General features: G+C 37.9%; 1 protein-coding gene across 2 annotated transcripts in view; it reads left to right on the forward strand.

Annotated features, from left to right (window-relative positions):
• The window catches only part of KDM1A (lysine demethylase 1A), a 53,317-nt gene that overhangs the window by 22,154 nt on the left and 14,437 nt on the right, over positions 1–16,726 (forward strand). For both annotated transcript variants that reach the window (XM_088790472.1, XM_088790473.1), the window contains 6 exons: positions 1,508–1,641; positions 4,486–4,564; positions 5,203–5,295; positions 6,195–6,301; positions 7,854–7,935; positions 8,619–8,713. In XM_088790472.1, coding sequence (XP_088646598.1) covers positions 1,508–1,641; positions 4,486–4,564; positions 5,203–5,295; positions 6,195–6,301; positions 7,854–7,935; positions 8,619–8,713 — 590 coding nt within the window. The remainder of the gene's footprint in view (positions 1–1,507; positions 1,642–4,485; positions 4,565–5,202; positions 5,296–6,194; positions 6,302–7,853; positions 7,936–8,618; positions 8,714–16,726) is intronic.

Consider the following 16,726-nt stretch of genomic DNA (forward strand, 5'->3'; position numbering starts at 1 on the left):
GGTACTGGGGATATCAAGGCTGCACAGTTTTAGAAAATTTCACGTAACTGAAATTTTCTTCTTTTCTTGCCTTAATTTCATGCTCCATCCTCAACAATATGGCGCTCACTGATTATTTTTTTCTTTAAGGAATAGTAATGATCCTGACAGCCTTTAATTTTAGGTTGGGATTCATTAAATGTGAGGATTGTTGATTTGATTTAGTTACTTGAACACAGTATTTGTGCCCTCATTATCTATTGCAGATGGATAGATCTTTCTCCTTGTCTCCGAGAACAGTGTTTCTTAATGTGCAGCCCATATTAGCATTAGGCATTTTTGCCTGACCTCTTGTTAATCATTACTTTTTTCCTAGGTAGTGTTTGAATGTCTTTGTGGAAACACCACCTCAACAGCTTAACTATAATTTTCTAAATTACAGCTTTATCTGCCTTGTTCTTTTTATTCTCCTAATCTTACTAATACCTTTAATTTTGCTTCCATTATCAGTGCTTCCAACTTCTTGTCTTCTATGCTTTAAAATAATTAAATATGGATATCTGGTGCCTATTTCATTAGTCATATATAATTACTTCAATTTTATTGAACCTCTTTAAATTGTGTCTTGATATTTTCATAAGCTGATGGTTAAGTACATTTTTATAAGGTGATCTTAGAAATACATGTAAATGTGTATCTAAGGACATCTTATAAAGATGTACTTAACCACCAGCTTATAAAAACATCAATTTAATACCCAATTTAAAGAATTTCAAAATAACATATTTTACTTGTAGTATGTAAGATATGTGTGCACTACATATATATGTAGTATACAGTGTATGCAGTAACATGCTTCACTTGCATTATTATGTAGTAAACCATTTCTAATGTTCCTGCCAGAAAAGATAAGATTCCTTGCCTTTCCTCTGTCTCCTAATTTAGTCTGCTTGATTTCTTGCACTGTTTGCCAGCACTAAGTTAGGAGAACTACTGATGACAGCATTGACAAGATGGTGTATTTCGTGCTTTTGGTTGTTAAACCTTGGCGTCCTCTTCATGTTCCCTCCTGTAATCCTAACAGAGGGCACGTGATTGTGTTTTTCACTCCATGGCCTCTTTTGCTTTCCTGTTAGTGTATTTTTCTTTATTTTTAACTTTTATTGTACACTATCATTGATACTAATTTTAATTAGAGTATCCACCAAAATTATAAAGTTATTTTGTCAATGAATAAAGTCCTCCAGTGCCTTATGTTTTATAAGGTATATTTGTTTCACTCAGTAAACTGTAATTTTGGAATGTTAAACTCAAAAGAGTGACTAAATTTTTAGAGTGTTTTAGCTTTGGGGCAAATTGAAAGGTTTTTTTTTTTGTTTTTGTTTTTAAAGGAGGTGAGATCTGGCTGTGAATGAGGCAAAGCTTTATAGAGGTTTTTCAGGCCAAAAGGGAGTTTGAGACATAATCCTTATCCCTAGTTTTGTATTCACTTGCACTTTTCCCAGAAGTCCTTTGCTTTCTTCGGTAGGTGTGGAGGGTGCAGCATTCCAGAGTAGACTTCCTCATGACCGGATGACTTCTCAAGAAGCAGCCTGTTTTCCAGATATCATCAGTGGACCACAGCAGACCCAGAAGGTTTTCCTATTTATTAGAAACCGCACAGTAAGTTTCCATGCCAGCTTTTTTCCACCTTGGTTATAAACAGTGCATATTACTCTTATAGAGAATATGGGGAAAAGACAGAACCATTGTTAAAAATTAGTCGTTTTTTTTCCTTCAGGTACTTAAAAAAATGTATATGTAAATAATTCTTTTTTTTACAAAATTTGAGATCCTACTTGCTCTCATTCTTTGGATCCTTTTCATTCCTCAGAACCTCATAAACACAATAAGAATCTTTAAACATTTTTTAAAAATATACTTTTAAAATAGTCGCTTTGTTTTTCCTTCCCAGGGTAAGAGAAACCCTTATTTTGTTCTATTCTTCTGCTTCAGCCTCCTCCTCTGGCTAAATGATTGATTTTAATGCCTGCATAATACTTCGATTTTAATGCCTGCATAATATTTCATCTGACAGTTGGGTCGTAATTTAACTGTTGGATATTTAAATGTTCATTTTTATTATAATTAAACTCTGAATAGCTTTTATACATTTTTTACTGTATCTCTGTTTGTTTCCTTTCGATAGAGTTCTAGAAGGAAAACTTTTTTGTTAAAAAAACATGAACAAATTTAGTTTTGATACATGTTGCCAGATCGCTTCCCAGAGAGGCTGAACAAGGTGACATCCCGGTTGTTCTGCCCGTTTTTGTTATTAAAACGATGATAATCTGTGCTGCTGTAACAGACCAAAACTATTTAATGTATTTTCCATTTCTTTGATTACTTAGATGGACTGCTTTTTCGCATTTATTAGTTATTTGTATTCCTTCTGTGAATTTTTCTTTCATGTCCTTTCTTCATCAGAAATTCTTTAGCTATAGAGAGAGGAGGGCAAGGTACTATTCAGAACATATTCATTGTACTCTAGGGTGATACAAAGAAAATTTATGTTGTAATTTTAGTTATTTTGAATATAGCTCAGAGGTGTCGTTTTAGCATGTCTGCTTTTTAGCTACCCCTAACTTTATTTTGGCTGTTAGATTGTAAAACCCCTCCTAAATTTGGATTGTTAAATGTGATTTAGCTGGAGTGATTGGTAGGTTGTACTGGGTTTTTGTGGTACAGAATAAAGGTTATTTTCTGTAAAGAAAAAACTGGTTGATTTTTTTTTTTTTTTTTTTTTTAAGTGAATGGAAAATGCTTAATGTGTATTTCTGGGGCTGATTTGTCCTGTAATTGAATCATCATATATGTGTAGCATATCAACATTTGATCTAAGTGGATTTTTTAGACAAAATTGTCATTTTTTTGTTTCATCTGAGGGGAGTTTTCACTTTTTTACTTGAATTTCCTTGGTGGATTTACAGTGATCTCTATTTTCTCTGATTCATTTCTTGTGACCAGAAGTCCAGATTTGGGGAGGGACTGGCCCAGGGTAGAGTTGTGGTCTGTGGCTGTAAAGCAGAACATAAATCTTTCTCTCCTGTAAGAGTTCTATCAGTTCTGTTGTCTCAGGCTAAGTCTTTTGCTCCCAGATTTTGAAACTGCAATTTTAGAATTATTGAAGTAGAACCTATAACTGAGCTTTACTGTATAGGCGCGAAGGAGGAAGAAGGCTTATGCTGAGGGGTAAGGAGCATGGCGGGCCCAGTGTGTGCTTGAGGAATTCCGTTTTCCCTTGACGACGGCCACAGAGTAAAGTGAGATGCATATGGATTTGGTTATAGCTCTTAATTGGGGTATTTACACCTGCCCAAATACAGTCTTCATTGAAACTTGTCTGTGGAGCAGCAGTCTTTATTACGTTTTAGCTAAGACTTCAAATCTGGTGGTGTGTACGTAGTTGGTGTTGCGTTTTGCAGATCTATGTTCAATTTGCAGAGAATTCATGTTAGAGCCCATTGATTGTACCATAATTTTTTCATTCCTCATCTTAACTGCTTTTTCATCATTATTTGAAATAACTGACCACTCCTTTTTTCTTAAACACACTAATCCCTCAGCTTAACATAGTATTTTGGTTTTTCTCCTGCTTCTCTGGCTTTTGTCTTTTCTGACCACTTTGTAGGCTTATCCTTGTAGGCCATTATATGAACTGGTTGGAGTTCCGTAGGCTCTGTTCCTCTCCTCTCTCCTGTGTTTGCCCCCAGGGACCCTCTTCTACACATTTGGTTTTAGTTATCACCATTAAGCAAATGGCTCTAGACCTTAACTTTCCTGTGAGCCCCAGCTATATATCTAGGTGACAATCTTGGTTGTCTTAAAACTAAACTAACACATTATCTCTTTCAGTGATCCTCATTCCCTGAATGGCATACAATCTCATTTAGTTTTGCAAGCCAAAAACTGAGGAGTGATGCCTGGCACCTCTTCCCCCCACCTTTGTATATATGTTATAATTGATCGTTTGATTTTGTGGATTTTATCTACTCAGTATCTTTGGAGTCATGCAACCCAGGTTTAAATCCTAGTTACTCCCTACCAGCTATATGATCTTAGCAAGTTACTAGGTGTTTTTCTTTTTTTAGGTTAAATATCTCCCAGCTTCTAATTAATCTCCCCTCCTCCCCCCCCCCCACGTCTTCCGCCTCACCCGCCCCCCCCCACGCACTCTGGTTCAAGCCATTGTTTCTCAGTCTAGTTGTGTAGGACTATGGCCCATGCTGGTATGAGCCTTGCGCTCCCCCTGCTGAGGCGTCGGTCGTGGGTCGTTGGTCGCAGCTCTCGCAGGCTGCTGGCCTCTCACGACATGGTTTTGTATTTCGTCAGTTTCTTTGTCAGGAATATAACCCTCATTGTTTCAATGAAAACAAAGCCCATATGTGGGGCCTTAAAGTTAAAAAAATATTTTAAAATGGTCTATGTTTAATTATATGTAATGCAGTTTGTATTGTTTAAATGCAGTTGCAGTTGTGGTTGGATAATCCAAAGATTCAGCTGACATTTGAGGCTACTCTCCAACAATTAGAAGCACCTTACAACAGTAAGTAATGTGTACGGGAGGACTGGTTTTGGACTGGATTGTGCAAATTGTTATTTCTTTCCAGGAGGCTTATGGTTCCTCGATAATGAATTTTTTCATTAATACTTTCATCTTACTTCACCTTGTGCTGTGCAAAAATGGGCCTTGTATTTAGACAAGCTGTTTTGTATGTTTGTAATTGTTTTCCTGGTTTTTAAATTGCATTGACAGATGAATGAGTTCAAGAGCTTGCTAATAATTCCCCCAGACCTATAGTCCAACTTTAATCCATGGAGTATTTGTTGGTGTTCAGTTGACTGATTAGCTGGCTTTCTTATTTCCCATTTGCCACCAACAAAATCTTATAAAGTTTTTACCAAAGTAAATGAGCATAATACCACATTAAAAAGGGTTGGTTTTATCTTTTACTTCATCTATAGTGGAATACCATTTTAAAAAATTCCTAATGATGTTACATGCATTTTGTAGTACCTCACAGAGTTAGAGTTCTGAGTCACTTTTCTAAAGGAGTCACATGACCTGAAGCTTATGGAAAAGATGTATAGAATGACTTCATGATGAGTAACTAGAAGAGTTAAAGAGTTCTTTGTTTAAACTGCTGAAATATAAACATGTTTTTCAATTCAATTATTCTGTAGGTGACACTGTGCTTGTCCACCGAGTTCACAGTTATTTAGAGCGTCATGGTCTCATCAACTTCGGCATCTACAAGAGGATAAAACCCCTCCCAAGTAAGGACCTAGCCAACGCATTTCATGATTTTAAGTTACAGTTAGTTCTAGGACTCTTATCTATTTCCAGGAAACTTTTAGCATTTTATTTTGATTTCTAAATCTGTATTTGAAGTCAAAATATTTCAGAGTTTATTTTATAAGTCAAAATTAAAATGTCTTCATAAATGTGCATTTCCTACCATTTCTGGTTTGATAGGTACTTACTTAGTAAAAGGTAATGGATTTCCAATTTAAGAAGAATCAATTAAAAATACTAAATGTGTTTAAAATGGAAGAAATTAATTATGAAAGCAGGAGATTTAAGGTTTTCTCTCCCTGACCAGGTCTTTATATTGCTAAAGGTTTCATTTTTATTTTTAAAATACTATTTACCCTTTTTCATGGTATCTGGATAATCCAGGAGAAAGGGATATTTTAGATTTAATACATTTATTTGTTATTTTAAAAATACATTTATTTTTGGTACTTGAATCTTCAAAAAGAGATACTGAAGACTGTAGAAGTAGAGCTTAAAGAAAATAGCTTTAAGAATAAATCAGTTGGCTGGTCAAATTTTCCTAGTATAATTGTGAGGTAAACAAAGCAGATTATTCATAGTAAGTAAACCAAAGGCCACAGATACTGGAGCACTTGACTGAGAAAATGAGAAAGTAAATCCTAAGATAAAGGATTTCATTTATATATTTTCAACATTGAATTAAAGGTTACAAATTTCATATATTTGCCAATTTGTATTCAGATAGTTTCCATATTTTGAAAACAACTGTCTGAATTGTTTACTTTTTAAGGTATCATGGCATGTTAAGAACCTAGAGGTTTTGATGATAAAATACCGTAAATGCAAACTCAAACCTACAACAAAAAATTCTTTTTCTTTTTTTTTTTTTTCCTTTTAGCTAAAAAGACAGGAAAGGTAATTATTATAGGCTCTGGGGTCTCAGGCTTGGCAGCAGCTCGTCAATTACAAAGTTTCGGAATGGATGTCACACTTCTGGAAGCCAGGGTAAGAGTTTTATTTTGGGTTTAGAAACCTGACCTAATGGAAATATGACAAGGAAATTATCTGTTGCAAATTAAGGAATCATATAACTTGAGCTAAACCAAATTGATATGTATTAATAATCAAAAGTATTTTGGATAGTGTTATTTATATTGGATAAAGCATTTTTCATAATAAAGCTTTGAAAAGTGCTCTGTGAGTAGTAGTTAGAGTTTGTAAATGATCCTTCTGTCCTTTTGATGGATATTTGCAAGTCATTATTTGGGGGGGGCTTTCATGTACATATTCTTTGCAGGAGGCAGTTGTTTTCGGTGGTAGAACAAAGTAAATTGTATTCCCTGTTTGATAGTCAAGGAAAAGGAGTTGCTCCTCAGGCAGCAGCTGTCTTTCAAGGCCTGACGAAGCCAAGATATTGATTGGTTCACTTCTGAGAAGTGGAAACTAAAGGAGGAGAGGGGTGATGGCACAGAGTGAGAGAAAGAGCATCACGTTAGGCTGCTACTGTTCAAATTATTTGGTGGCTTAACGGCCTCCCTAGACTCCCACCATTTAAAAAAACACTTCTCAGTGTAACCTAAACAATCTAAAATTTTATAAAAGCTTTCAAAATGTTATGTGCAGTGCAATCCAAATTGCTTTTCATAAATTGCTAATATTTCAAAATAGTTTTGTCAGATTGAGTACGGGGAAATCAGAAGTAAACAATTCATGATACATTCTTACTAAAAATAGTATTTTATTAATTAATTCAGAAAACACTTGTGTGTTCTCTGTATCCTGTGTACTAAGAATACAGTAAGGATTAATAGGATCATTTATGATCCCTGCCCATGTGGAATTTTAATCCAGTGTGCAGGTTTTTGTTTTGTTTTGCTTTTCTATTTGTTTGGAGTTTACAGAGCACGCCCATATAATTTATCCATAATTGAAATATCACTATAGCTCAGTAATGTTTCCCCATGCTTGCAAATCGCTAGTCAGCAGAGATAAAATAAACCTCGGCCTATTTTCGGAATAAGTATTGTCAACAGTACAAGCTTAGTAGATACTCTGCCCCTGGGCATGGGTTTTCACTAGAGAACCGTTTGTCAGAGAAATCCATCAAATCATTCACAGCTGACTTTGGGGACTGGAGGGCAAGAGTCAGAACTCGGTGATAGAAAGATGGCATTTAGTGTTTGAATTTGTGAACAGGTATTTTCTATGTGGGTGACCCTTGCTCAGCCTGTATGTTAGATTGGTATTATAGACAGCTGGACAGAGAGATAACAGTACCTGTGACTACATACGTCTCTTGAGTATCAAATTGTTTCCTACCTCACATCATAATTCTATCCCTCTTATGTCAGTATTACCTACCTCTCCCTCAAATAGTCTTCCACTTACACTTCATTTACTCTTTGTGCCCACAGTACTGTTCATTGCACTCCAGGTAAACTCTAAACCACACCTTTTTTTAAGTTATAAAAAGACAGAGGCCTGGGATGGTACCATGCCAGGTTCTTATGGTTAAAATAGAATTGATGATTTTAGCCATTTAATTTCTGAAAAACAGGATCGTGTAGGTGGACGAGTTGCCACATTTCGCAAAGGAAACTATGTAGCTGATCTTGGAGCCATGGTAGTGACAGGTCTTGGTGAGTGGTTTTGTGCTGTATACATGGTCTGAGACTCATAAGATTGTTTAAGCTTGTATTGTAAATATGTTGGTTTAGAACACTATTCTTAGTGGTAGTGAGAGGTAAATTGACAAATAGTCTTCCTGAAAGGATATATCAATATGTGCAAAATTTAAATTGTACATGTACTTGGACCTAGCAGATCCAGTTCTAGGAAGTTATCCTAAGAAGTAGACAAGTGGACCATGTTGTATTTGGAGCATTTGGAATGTGGCATAGCAGAACATGAGAAATTGCAGATTCGAAGGTTAAATTGTTACACAATGAGAACTACACAGCCACTAAAAATTATGTAGCTCCATGTCAACACGAAATAATGTCCACAATTTACTGCTAAGTTGAAGATAACAAAACAGTACATGTGTTATGATCCTTTTGTGTGTATCTAATCTTATGCATGGAGAATCTAGAAGGATCTGTAATAAAATGTTAACTAACTTTGTGGGATTATAGGTAATTTTTTGCTTTCTTCTTTATGCTTATCTTATGCATTTGTTTTACTTCGGGCATTTTTAAAATATGTAATACACATACCCTAAGCTTAGAGTATTTTAAATTTTGAGTAAAAGTATTTTTTTGCTTTGAAGCTTTTGTTCTCTTTGCATAGGTATGTTGAATTTAATCGTTTGAGTTTTTTCTAGGAGGAAATCCCATGGCTGTGGTCAGCAAACAAGTAAATATGGAACTGGCCAAGATCAAGCAAAAATGCCCACTTTATGAAGCCAATGGACAAGCTGTAAGTTGAGGACAAACAGAACTTTTCAAAACTTCTTAGGTTCAGTTGAAAATGATATTTGGGGAAATGTGTGGATGAATATATACACATATACATATGAACTGAGGGCAGAAATGATGTCACATTATTCTGATTGTTCCTTAACTGAGGTATATAGGAAGGGGTCATTATTGCATATATGCAAATGTATATGCCTGGTTAAGCATTTATCTTTAGACATTTAATGAAGGCTAGCTACTCAGTTAATATTTTTATTTAGCTGTGGCCACCTACTCTAAGAGACCTGTGTAATTGACACCTGATTCTTCGTTTCTTTGTATTGTGCCTCCCATCCTGTGCTTTAGCTCCGTGTGCTCTGTATGACTTCAGTTTTGTGTTTGTAGGCTCACGTTTTTCATGGGCTAATAGCCAAATGGTGGAGCTTAGCCAGATGCTTACGGTGGTGTTTGTTGACGCAGAGGTATAGGAGCTTCCATACTTAATATGGCAGTAGCATGGCGGTGATGTTCGGGACGGGAGAGTGAGGGTCGTTTAACAACTGTACCATTTCCCCGGAAAACAGGCCGAGCCAGACAGTCAGCCCTGCTGCGTCTTTTGGGGCAAAAATTAATATAAGATCTGGTATTATATTATATTACATGATATTATATTACATTATATTATATATTATATTAACCCGGTCTTACAGTAAAATAAGACCGGTCTTATTAATTTTTGCTCCAAAAGATGCATTAGAGCTGATTGTCCGGCTGGGTCTTATTTTCGGGGAAATACAGTGTGATAGGCTTAGACTGTGTAAATCAGTCCTAATTTTTAGGCGTGAGTGAAATTCAAAAGTTTGTATTCAGAAGTTTTACCAACTCCCCTATCGAGAGTGAGGGAGTCTACCATTCTCAGGATAAAAGCACATTATCGTCTTCATATTTTGAGGAAGGGAAGATTTGCGATGTATATGGCAGTTTAACTATTGCTCCTAAAAGTGGTGAGATCCCAACTCTTGAATTTTGTGTGATAGGTCCCATGGGACATCCTCACCTATTCCTGTATATCTTTAAGCTTTATGGGGTTCATCTAAGAGAAGGGCGGACTTTGAGGGAATGTCTTGGTTCCCATCTCCACCATTCTGGATCCAAATTTCCTGCCAGGACTTTTGGGGGAAGCTTTATGACAGAATGAACAAAATAGAATGAGAGAGAAAAAGGATGAAGTGGAGGTTAACTCAGCAATTCAGTAAACTTTTACTGTGCAAAGACCTGTAAAGGATACAGAGGTAAATAAGATATTCCTGCCATGAGAATGCACAGTGTAGTGGGACTGGTACACAAATAATTACTTGTTTCCAACTTTTTATTATGGACACTTTCAAACATGTACAAAAGTAGAAAGAAAACTATAATGAGCTCCCATTTTTCCGTTCTGATCTCATTTCATCTATCCAGCCCCCTTTTTTTCATCTGGAGTATTCTAAAGCAAATCACAAGTCAGTCAACAAGTATTTATTGAACATTTGCCAAAATCTGGGCCCTATTCTAAGCACTGAAGATGTACTCTCTGACCTCAAGGGGTTTAAATTTCAGTCCCTTGACTCCAGATGTCTTATGAACCCAAGAGCATCGGGAATAATAGATGTCATTAAAATCTGTTTTTTTTTTCCCTAAACATATTGCTCATGCATATTCCAGTAACACAGTCAAGGCAGATTTGCCAAGGGTTAGCTAGAAGGATGAATTGCTACATACTGAAGAGCCAAGGGAGAGGGAAAGAGTCTCTGGAGGTGGGAGGGGCAAGAGTGGGGAGAGGTTGAGAGGGAAGGAGAGCATTTGTGAAGGTGGCATAGGATTTCAGCATGTGGTTGTGGAGGGAAAGGTATTGGCATTGGAGGCAGAGGGAGATTTGAGTCTAAGAGGCCTCTGAAGGAGGAGGGGTGAGACTGGTGAGGGTCCGCTGAGATAAGCCCAAGTTTAGGGTGGAGGATGTTGCTTCCTAGGCTGGTATGTCGGTTGGGACTTGAGAGGGTCTAGATCAGGGGAAGTCACATGACCAGATAGGTGTTTTAGGGAGATAGACAGTAGCGTAGAGAACTGAATTAAGGAAGCAAGACCACTGAAGTGGATATTACATTAGTCCTCAAGAAGGAATAGAATCCAAACCAAAGATTATCATTCACTATTGAGACACTCTTTTTCTTTAGACTTTCCTGAGTGCAGAACGCCTAGCTTCATTTAGTCTTTCTAACAGTAAAAAAAAAAAAAAAAAAAAAAAGTTTTTTCTATAGAGAGAGACCAGAGAAATTGTCTGTTTTCTTGGTATTAGATAAACTTGAACACATTTAAAAAAAAATTTGTTTCTAAAGAGTATACTGGTATTCCTCTCAAGAGTGGGCTGTAACCAGCTACCAATCTATGAACTGTTGGTTTCCAGTATGGGGTGAGATAAATAGCTGGCCCCAGAATGTAAATAAACTATATCATTAGCCACAGTTAGTTCAGATGATGACTTTTTTCCTGCAGCAAAACTTTCTCATGAAGGAAGTGGTGTGTTGTTTAGGTTCTGGCATAAGCACCTTATCTCACCAGGATCAGTCTTTTGAGTAGCACTGTAGTAAATAGCTATTAAACTGATAGATGGGTTTCAGCATTTTGTATGCGGAGATATTTTTCCAAGTGGTCTTTGTAGTTGTCGTTCAACTCTGATCTTTATAAAGGATTCAATAGTAAGGATTCTGTAAGCATTTTCAAATTTGGGAAAAAAATCCTTTGCAGCCTCGGGTCCCACTTGGCTTACGTTAGTTATACCTAAGAAGGTGTGTTAATGTTTCTGCATCTTGCTGTTCCCAATAGTCTAGCTCTGAGTAGAAATGGGCACCTGTGGACCAGACAACTGGTTTATAAAACAAATACTAAGACCTTATATAGCGCCATTAATTTATAATTACAAGTATGTTTCGTGACTTTAGAGATCTGAGTATTTGAGTTGCTTTGTTCTCCCATTTTGCCAGGGAAGAATCTAAAGCTCAGACATGTGTTTGCCTAAGGTCAGTATAGTTAGTCAGTTGTAGAGCCAGGATCCATTGCCTGGGGATCCAGGTTACATTCTCATACTTGTTCTGCTATGCCTGGCTGATATTTCAGGGAGGTTGGGGGCTTGGGTAAGTGTGTGCAGCTCCGATGGTCTGTGTGACTGCATTAGCTGGCTCTCCTTCTCAGAGAGCTTGCTTTTCACAGTTACTCTAAGAAGGCCTACCTAGAGTGGACATTTACCCAGCTATTGATATTTCTTCAGTAAGCCGTCAAAAAGGTGGGGTTGTGTTCCTCTAGTCTTTGTGGACAGCCTCAGTGAAAAAGAGGTGATTTGATGGTTCTGTTGTTAATATATAGAAATGAATTCTCATGCTGTACAAGGCCAGCGGTGAGCTCAGTTATAAACACTCACTTGCGATATTGCCTTAAGGACATGTATCACCATACTCAGCCATTTTGCTGCTATAGGAAAAAAATTACATAGCAAGTGGTTTTGGTTTTGTCATCTTGTTATTTTATCACAATTACAAGAATCCCTGAAAGAATTTACTTCTCTGTTCTCTGGTCCTGCATTGACAGCTAGAATGTTGAGCTTCTGTTTGTTTTTGATAGGGGAAGCTTATTTTATGCCTCCGGGTGAGTACCGTGTTTCCCCAAATATACGACCCCACCGGAAAATAAGCCCTAGCATGATTTTTCAGGGTGATGTCCCCTGAACAAAAGCCCTAATGCGTCTTTTGGAGCAAACCTTAATGTAAGACCCGGTCTTATTTTGGGGGAAACACGGTATAACAAGGGTTTCCCTATTTGGTTCTAATATAAAATATCCCTGTAAATAGAAGTGTCTTCTAGCTATGAAAACAATCCGCTAATACGGCAGCTGCCCTCAGATTGACTGATGATAGTTATACTCTGAACTATAATCGGCTGTAAGTGGATGTGGAGAAGGTTGGGAAATAGGGTAATTCATATTTCAGGAATATTTTCAGAGTCACCAGTGAGGGGACTGAAAACATGGATTGTTGGGCGAGACGGGGTCTATGACTGAATGTTTTCTGCATCTCTTGTACACCAGCTAGTAACTTGGGGTTTTAGATTCTGGTTTCATTTTGGCTTCTTTTGAGTCATGAAAAGATATGTTAATCAAATTCCTGCAACATTGTAGCATTCTGCATTACAGGGTCTCTGGTCTATTGGGGGTGGGGGTAGAGGGAGAGAGGGAAGGAGGGAGGGTGACGGAGATAGAGAAAGAGAGTTGTTACCAACTGAGATCCAAAAACTCAGTGACTAAGAGAAACAGATTGGATTTTCTTGAATGACTTAGGAAGATAGGTGAAAAGTAGCAGGTGCCAGGTCTCTTACAAAGACCATTAATTGGATGTCCTCAGTACCTATCAAAACGTAGCAAGTTTTCACTTGTATTCATATAGAGCGATGCTTAGGTTATTACACTTCTGACACAGGCCTATTGGCCTTTTCAGTTTTCATCTTCCTTTGTGGAAATATATTTGGTATCTTTAAGGCAGTCTTCCTAGACCCTTTAGAATCATGTCTGCCAGTCCCTGCTTTTTATAAATGTAAAAATCTCCTGCCTTCCTTTAATGTCCCTGAAGTTACAGAATAGTTATTTTCCCCTCAAATATAGTTGTAATACTGACTGTGCTTTTCCAAACTACTGATCTTTTCATTTTAACAAACATGCCCCGAGCACCTCTGCTGTGTGCTACTAGAGTGGACCCGGCAGACACGCTGTGTGCCTTCTCCACACACCAGCCGGCTCACTGCTTTACGGAAGCCAAGTGTTTACATTACCTAAAAAACTCCCTGAGTTTCAAGAGGGGGAGGAAGGCAAGTCTTTTTATAGAATCACATTGAATTTTATTTGGATTGAAAATATACTTGTCCTTATTCTCCCTGTAGGAGTAACAGCTGTATCTCATTTCCCTTAGCTATTTGGGAATCTGATTAGAGACTTCAGATGTAAATTTCTTCTTCTAGGTTTTACCAAAGGAGCTAATGTTAATCTTTTATCATAATTCTGGAAGTGCATGGAGATGGGAGAGATAGAGATTGACTGTGGCCTCTGTCACAGCTTTTCTCAGTGTCTGATTCTTTCTGAGGATCTCTCTGGCTAAATGTCAGAACTGTACCCAGAACCTAGCTGCACTTAATTAACTCCATATTGCTCTGCTGCTAAAGAACTTCGGCAGACTAGAAGTGACGTAGATGTTTTTGAAGACTTAAAGAGCTTATAATGGTAGAATGCAACTAGAGGTAGAATGAAGGAGAGTTGTCCTTTCTTTGAGACGACTTCTTGCAGGATCAAGGACCCTGTCCAGGGAATTACTTGGCTCTCCCTAAATTTACTCTGCGTAGGCTAGACCTAGTGGGCACAGGCTGCCACTGCCCCCGTCATGATCAGGGATGCTGCAGATAATCTATAGGACCAAAACTCTCAGGATTAGACCCATTTAGAATAGTGAGACTCGCCAGTTTTTTGTGTGTTGAAGGAACTGTTTATCTGGATTCTTTCATAGGGAAATAAATGACTTCAAAAAGTCATAATCAGAATGTTTCCAGTGATATTCTTTGTTTTAAATTTTTTACTAGAAAACTGTATTAAAGCTTCCTAGTAAAACTAGAAAAAACTGCTGCATTTGCTGTTACACGTTCTTGCAGTGCTGTAATACAGATATCCAGCTGCTGTCCGACACGGTGCTTTACACTTGGTAATTGTTGGCTGAGTTCCTCTCAGGATACAGTTTAAGAACCTAGAATAGGATGGTCAGGTAAAACTATTGCGAAACTTTTGCAGCTTGTGTTTAGAGATTGCCAGTATTTCAACTCCTTTCCATAACTAACAGTCCAAGGGTTCTCCCCAAGGGGAAGGAAATGACCTGGAACAGGTATTTCGGGGGTGCTTAAAGGTCGTCATTTGCTCAAGTTCTTTACATTGTCTGGGTGTGTCGAATAGAATATATCTAACTAGCTTAATTTTAGAAATGGATTCAAAATTTAAATCTATCAAAAACACATTGCGGTTTTTGCCCAGTCAATATTGATTAATGGACAAGTGTTTACTATTTTCCAAATAGTCCTTTAATTTCAAAGTGGAATTTTAGAGTTAATGGGGGAAAATTCAGGTTTCAAAGCGATCCTCAGTCTCACTGACAACATTCCCATAATTGTTTCGGCAGAAAATGGGTGGGACTTGACTGCTGACTGTTTCTTATAGTTTCCTAAGTGGAGCCTCGAGTTAGAGTGGTTGGTGTACCGGAGATGCCGTCATCGAGATGTCAGTCAGACGTGCAGTACTCTTTCGCTTTGGTTTCCGTTTGTTATTCCTATTACTGTTCTGTGTTTCTCCTTTTCTCTTTTATCAAATTTTGCTTTATTCCTCACTGCTTTCTGGCACCATCTCCCTTCCCCCCCCCCCCCCCCACCACCACACTGCCTTTGTTTTTGCCCATTTCTATGCCTTGCCTTTCCCATTTTGGTCTCTGTACAGTCTGTTCCTTATTTCTCTGGTGGTTGCAGCTTCTGAGCTAATAGACTGCTTCTGTCATGCTGTGTGTTTAAAGCCTTGATTTTATTGCTGTCGTACAAAACTAAACTTGACGTGGCTGTTGGGCTGTTATTTACAGTTTATTTCTTTCTCTGCTGCACTGGTTAAAAGGACACTGTCAAGGTATTTTTTTCATAACTTTTCAAATCATTTTCCTCACTGTTTACAATAACCCATTAAAAGCTTGAAACGTAAATCTTTCCCTTCCAGAGGTCCTCGCCATCATACATTCACACTGGTTTGTTGTAGAGTTGCACCTATGTGTTGGGCTGGTGCCATTTGAGTTTTTGTCACTGAAAGCGCATGTAAAAAGTCGGGTTTTTTGTGGGGGGTGTGGGGGGGCTAAAGGGGAAAGCGTAATGAATCAAGTGGGCTGCTCAGCAAACAGAAGGAAGAAACAAAAGGTCAAATTTGGTCCCTTTAACCTTGACAGTGTCCCTTTAAATATTTCCCCACCACACTCCCTGGACCCCAGTTACTGAGCCTGAGTGCTGCATACTTTTTCAGTATGAACTTCCCTATGTGACTGTCACCCTAGCTGCAAAGATTAAAGCTTGTCTGAAGCAAGTCATCCAGTTGACACTGGAGGAGCTTTAATCTGTAGCATTTGCACACTTGCGTATTGGCACTTTCTGCCCTATTGTAGAGGCACGTGATCTGGTTCCTCTTGCTGCTACAGCATCCCCTTGCGAGGCATTTTAGAAGCCACCTTTTTGTACTCCAGGAAAAGCACTCATGCACGTTGCATCTATGATCCGTTAAGGTCTCATAATTAGATTCCATGTTGAAAACGTAATTGTTTCCTTTTTAAAAGGAGCACCAAATTTAGAGTTTCTAGAACCATCTTTTGTAGCATTATTACAGGAATCACACCGAGTAAAATTTCAGCATTGCTTTGAGCTGCTCTGTATATGACCATCACATCAGTGAGGAAGAGTAACTGATGAGAAAGTAAATGAAATTTCTGACAAGTGGGTCTCTTCCTTTAGCTCTGATAGCTGTGTAATCAGAAGAAGTAGGGATGTCACCAAGAGCCCCTTTCTTTGGCCATGGAGTTGAATGGGACGTCAGATGTGTTTGATCCATCGAGTCCTAGGTATCTCCCTGATACACAAATGGCACCAAGCATCCAAAGCCTGATTCTCTGCTTTGGTTCTCACCATAAACCAGAAGGTTCTCAGGGATTTATAGCTCTTAGAATAAGGAGGAGACTCTAATTCACAAAGATTTCCTGATCTCTCCTGTGTGTGGCTTTTAGAACTTGATGCTTTAAGATATGATTTTGATTGAATCAGTTCTGGTGTCTGTCATTTACAATTCCAAAAGAGAGTTGCTGTCCTTCGCCCTTTCTTTTTTTGATGCGGATTATACTTCTGGCCATAATCTTTATGCCACACCATGACTCATCCTAGAGTTACTTTGTGACTC

This window comes from Rhinolophus sinicus, chromosome 14, assembly GCF_057876585.1.
Source record: "Rhinolophus sinicus isolate RSI-liver-muscle chromosome 14, RSI-T2T, whole genome shotgun sequence".
NCBI classification, from domain to species: domain Eukaryota; kingdom Metazoa; phylum Chordata; class Mammalia; order Chiroptera; family Rhinolophidae; genus Rhinolophus; species Rhinolophus sinicus.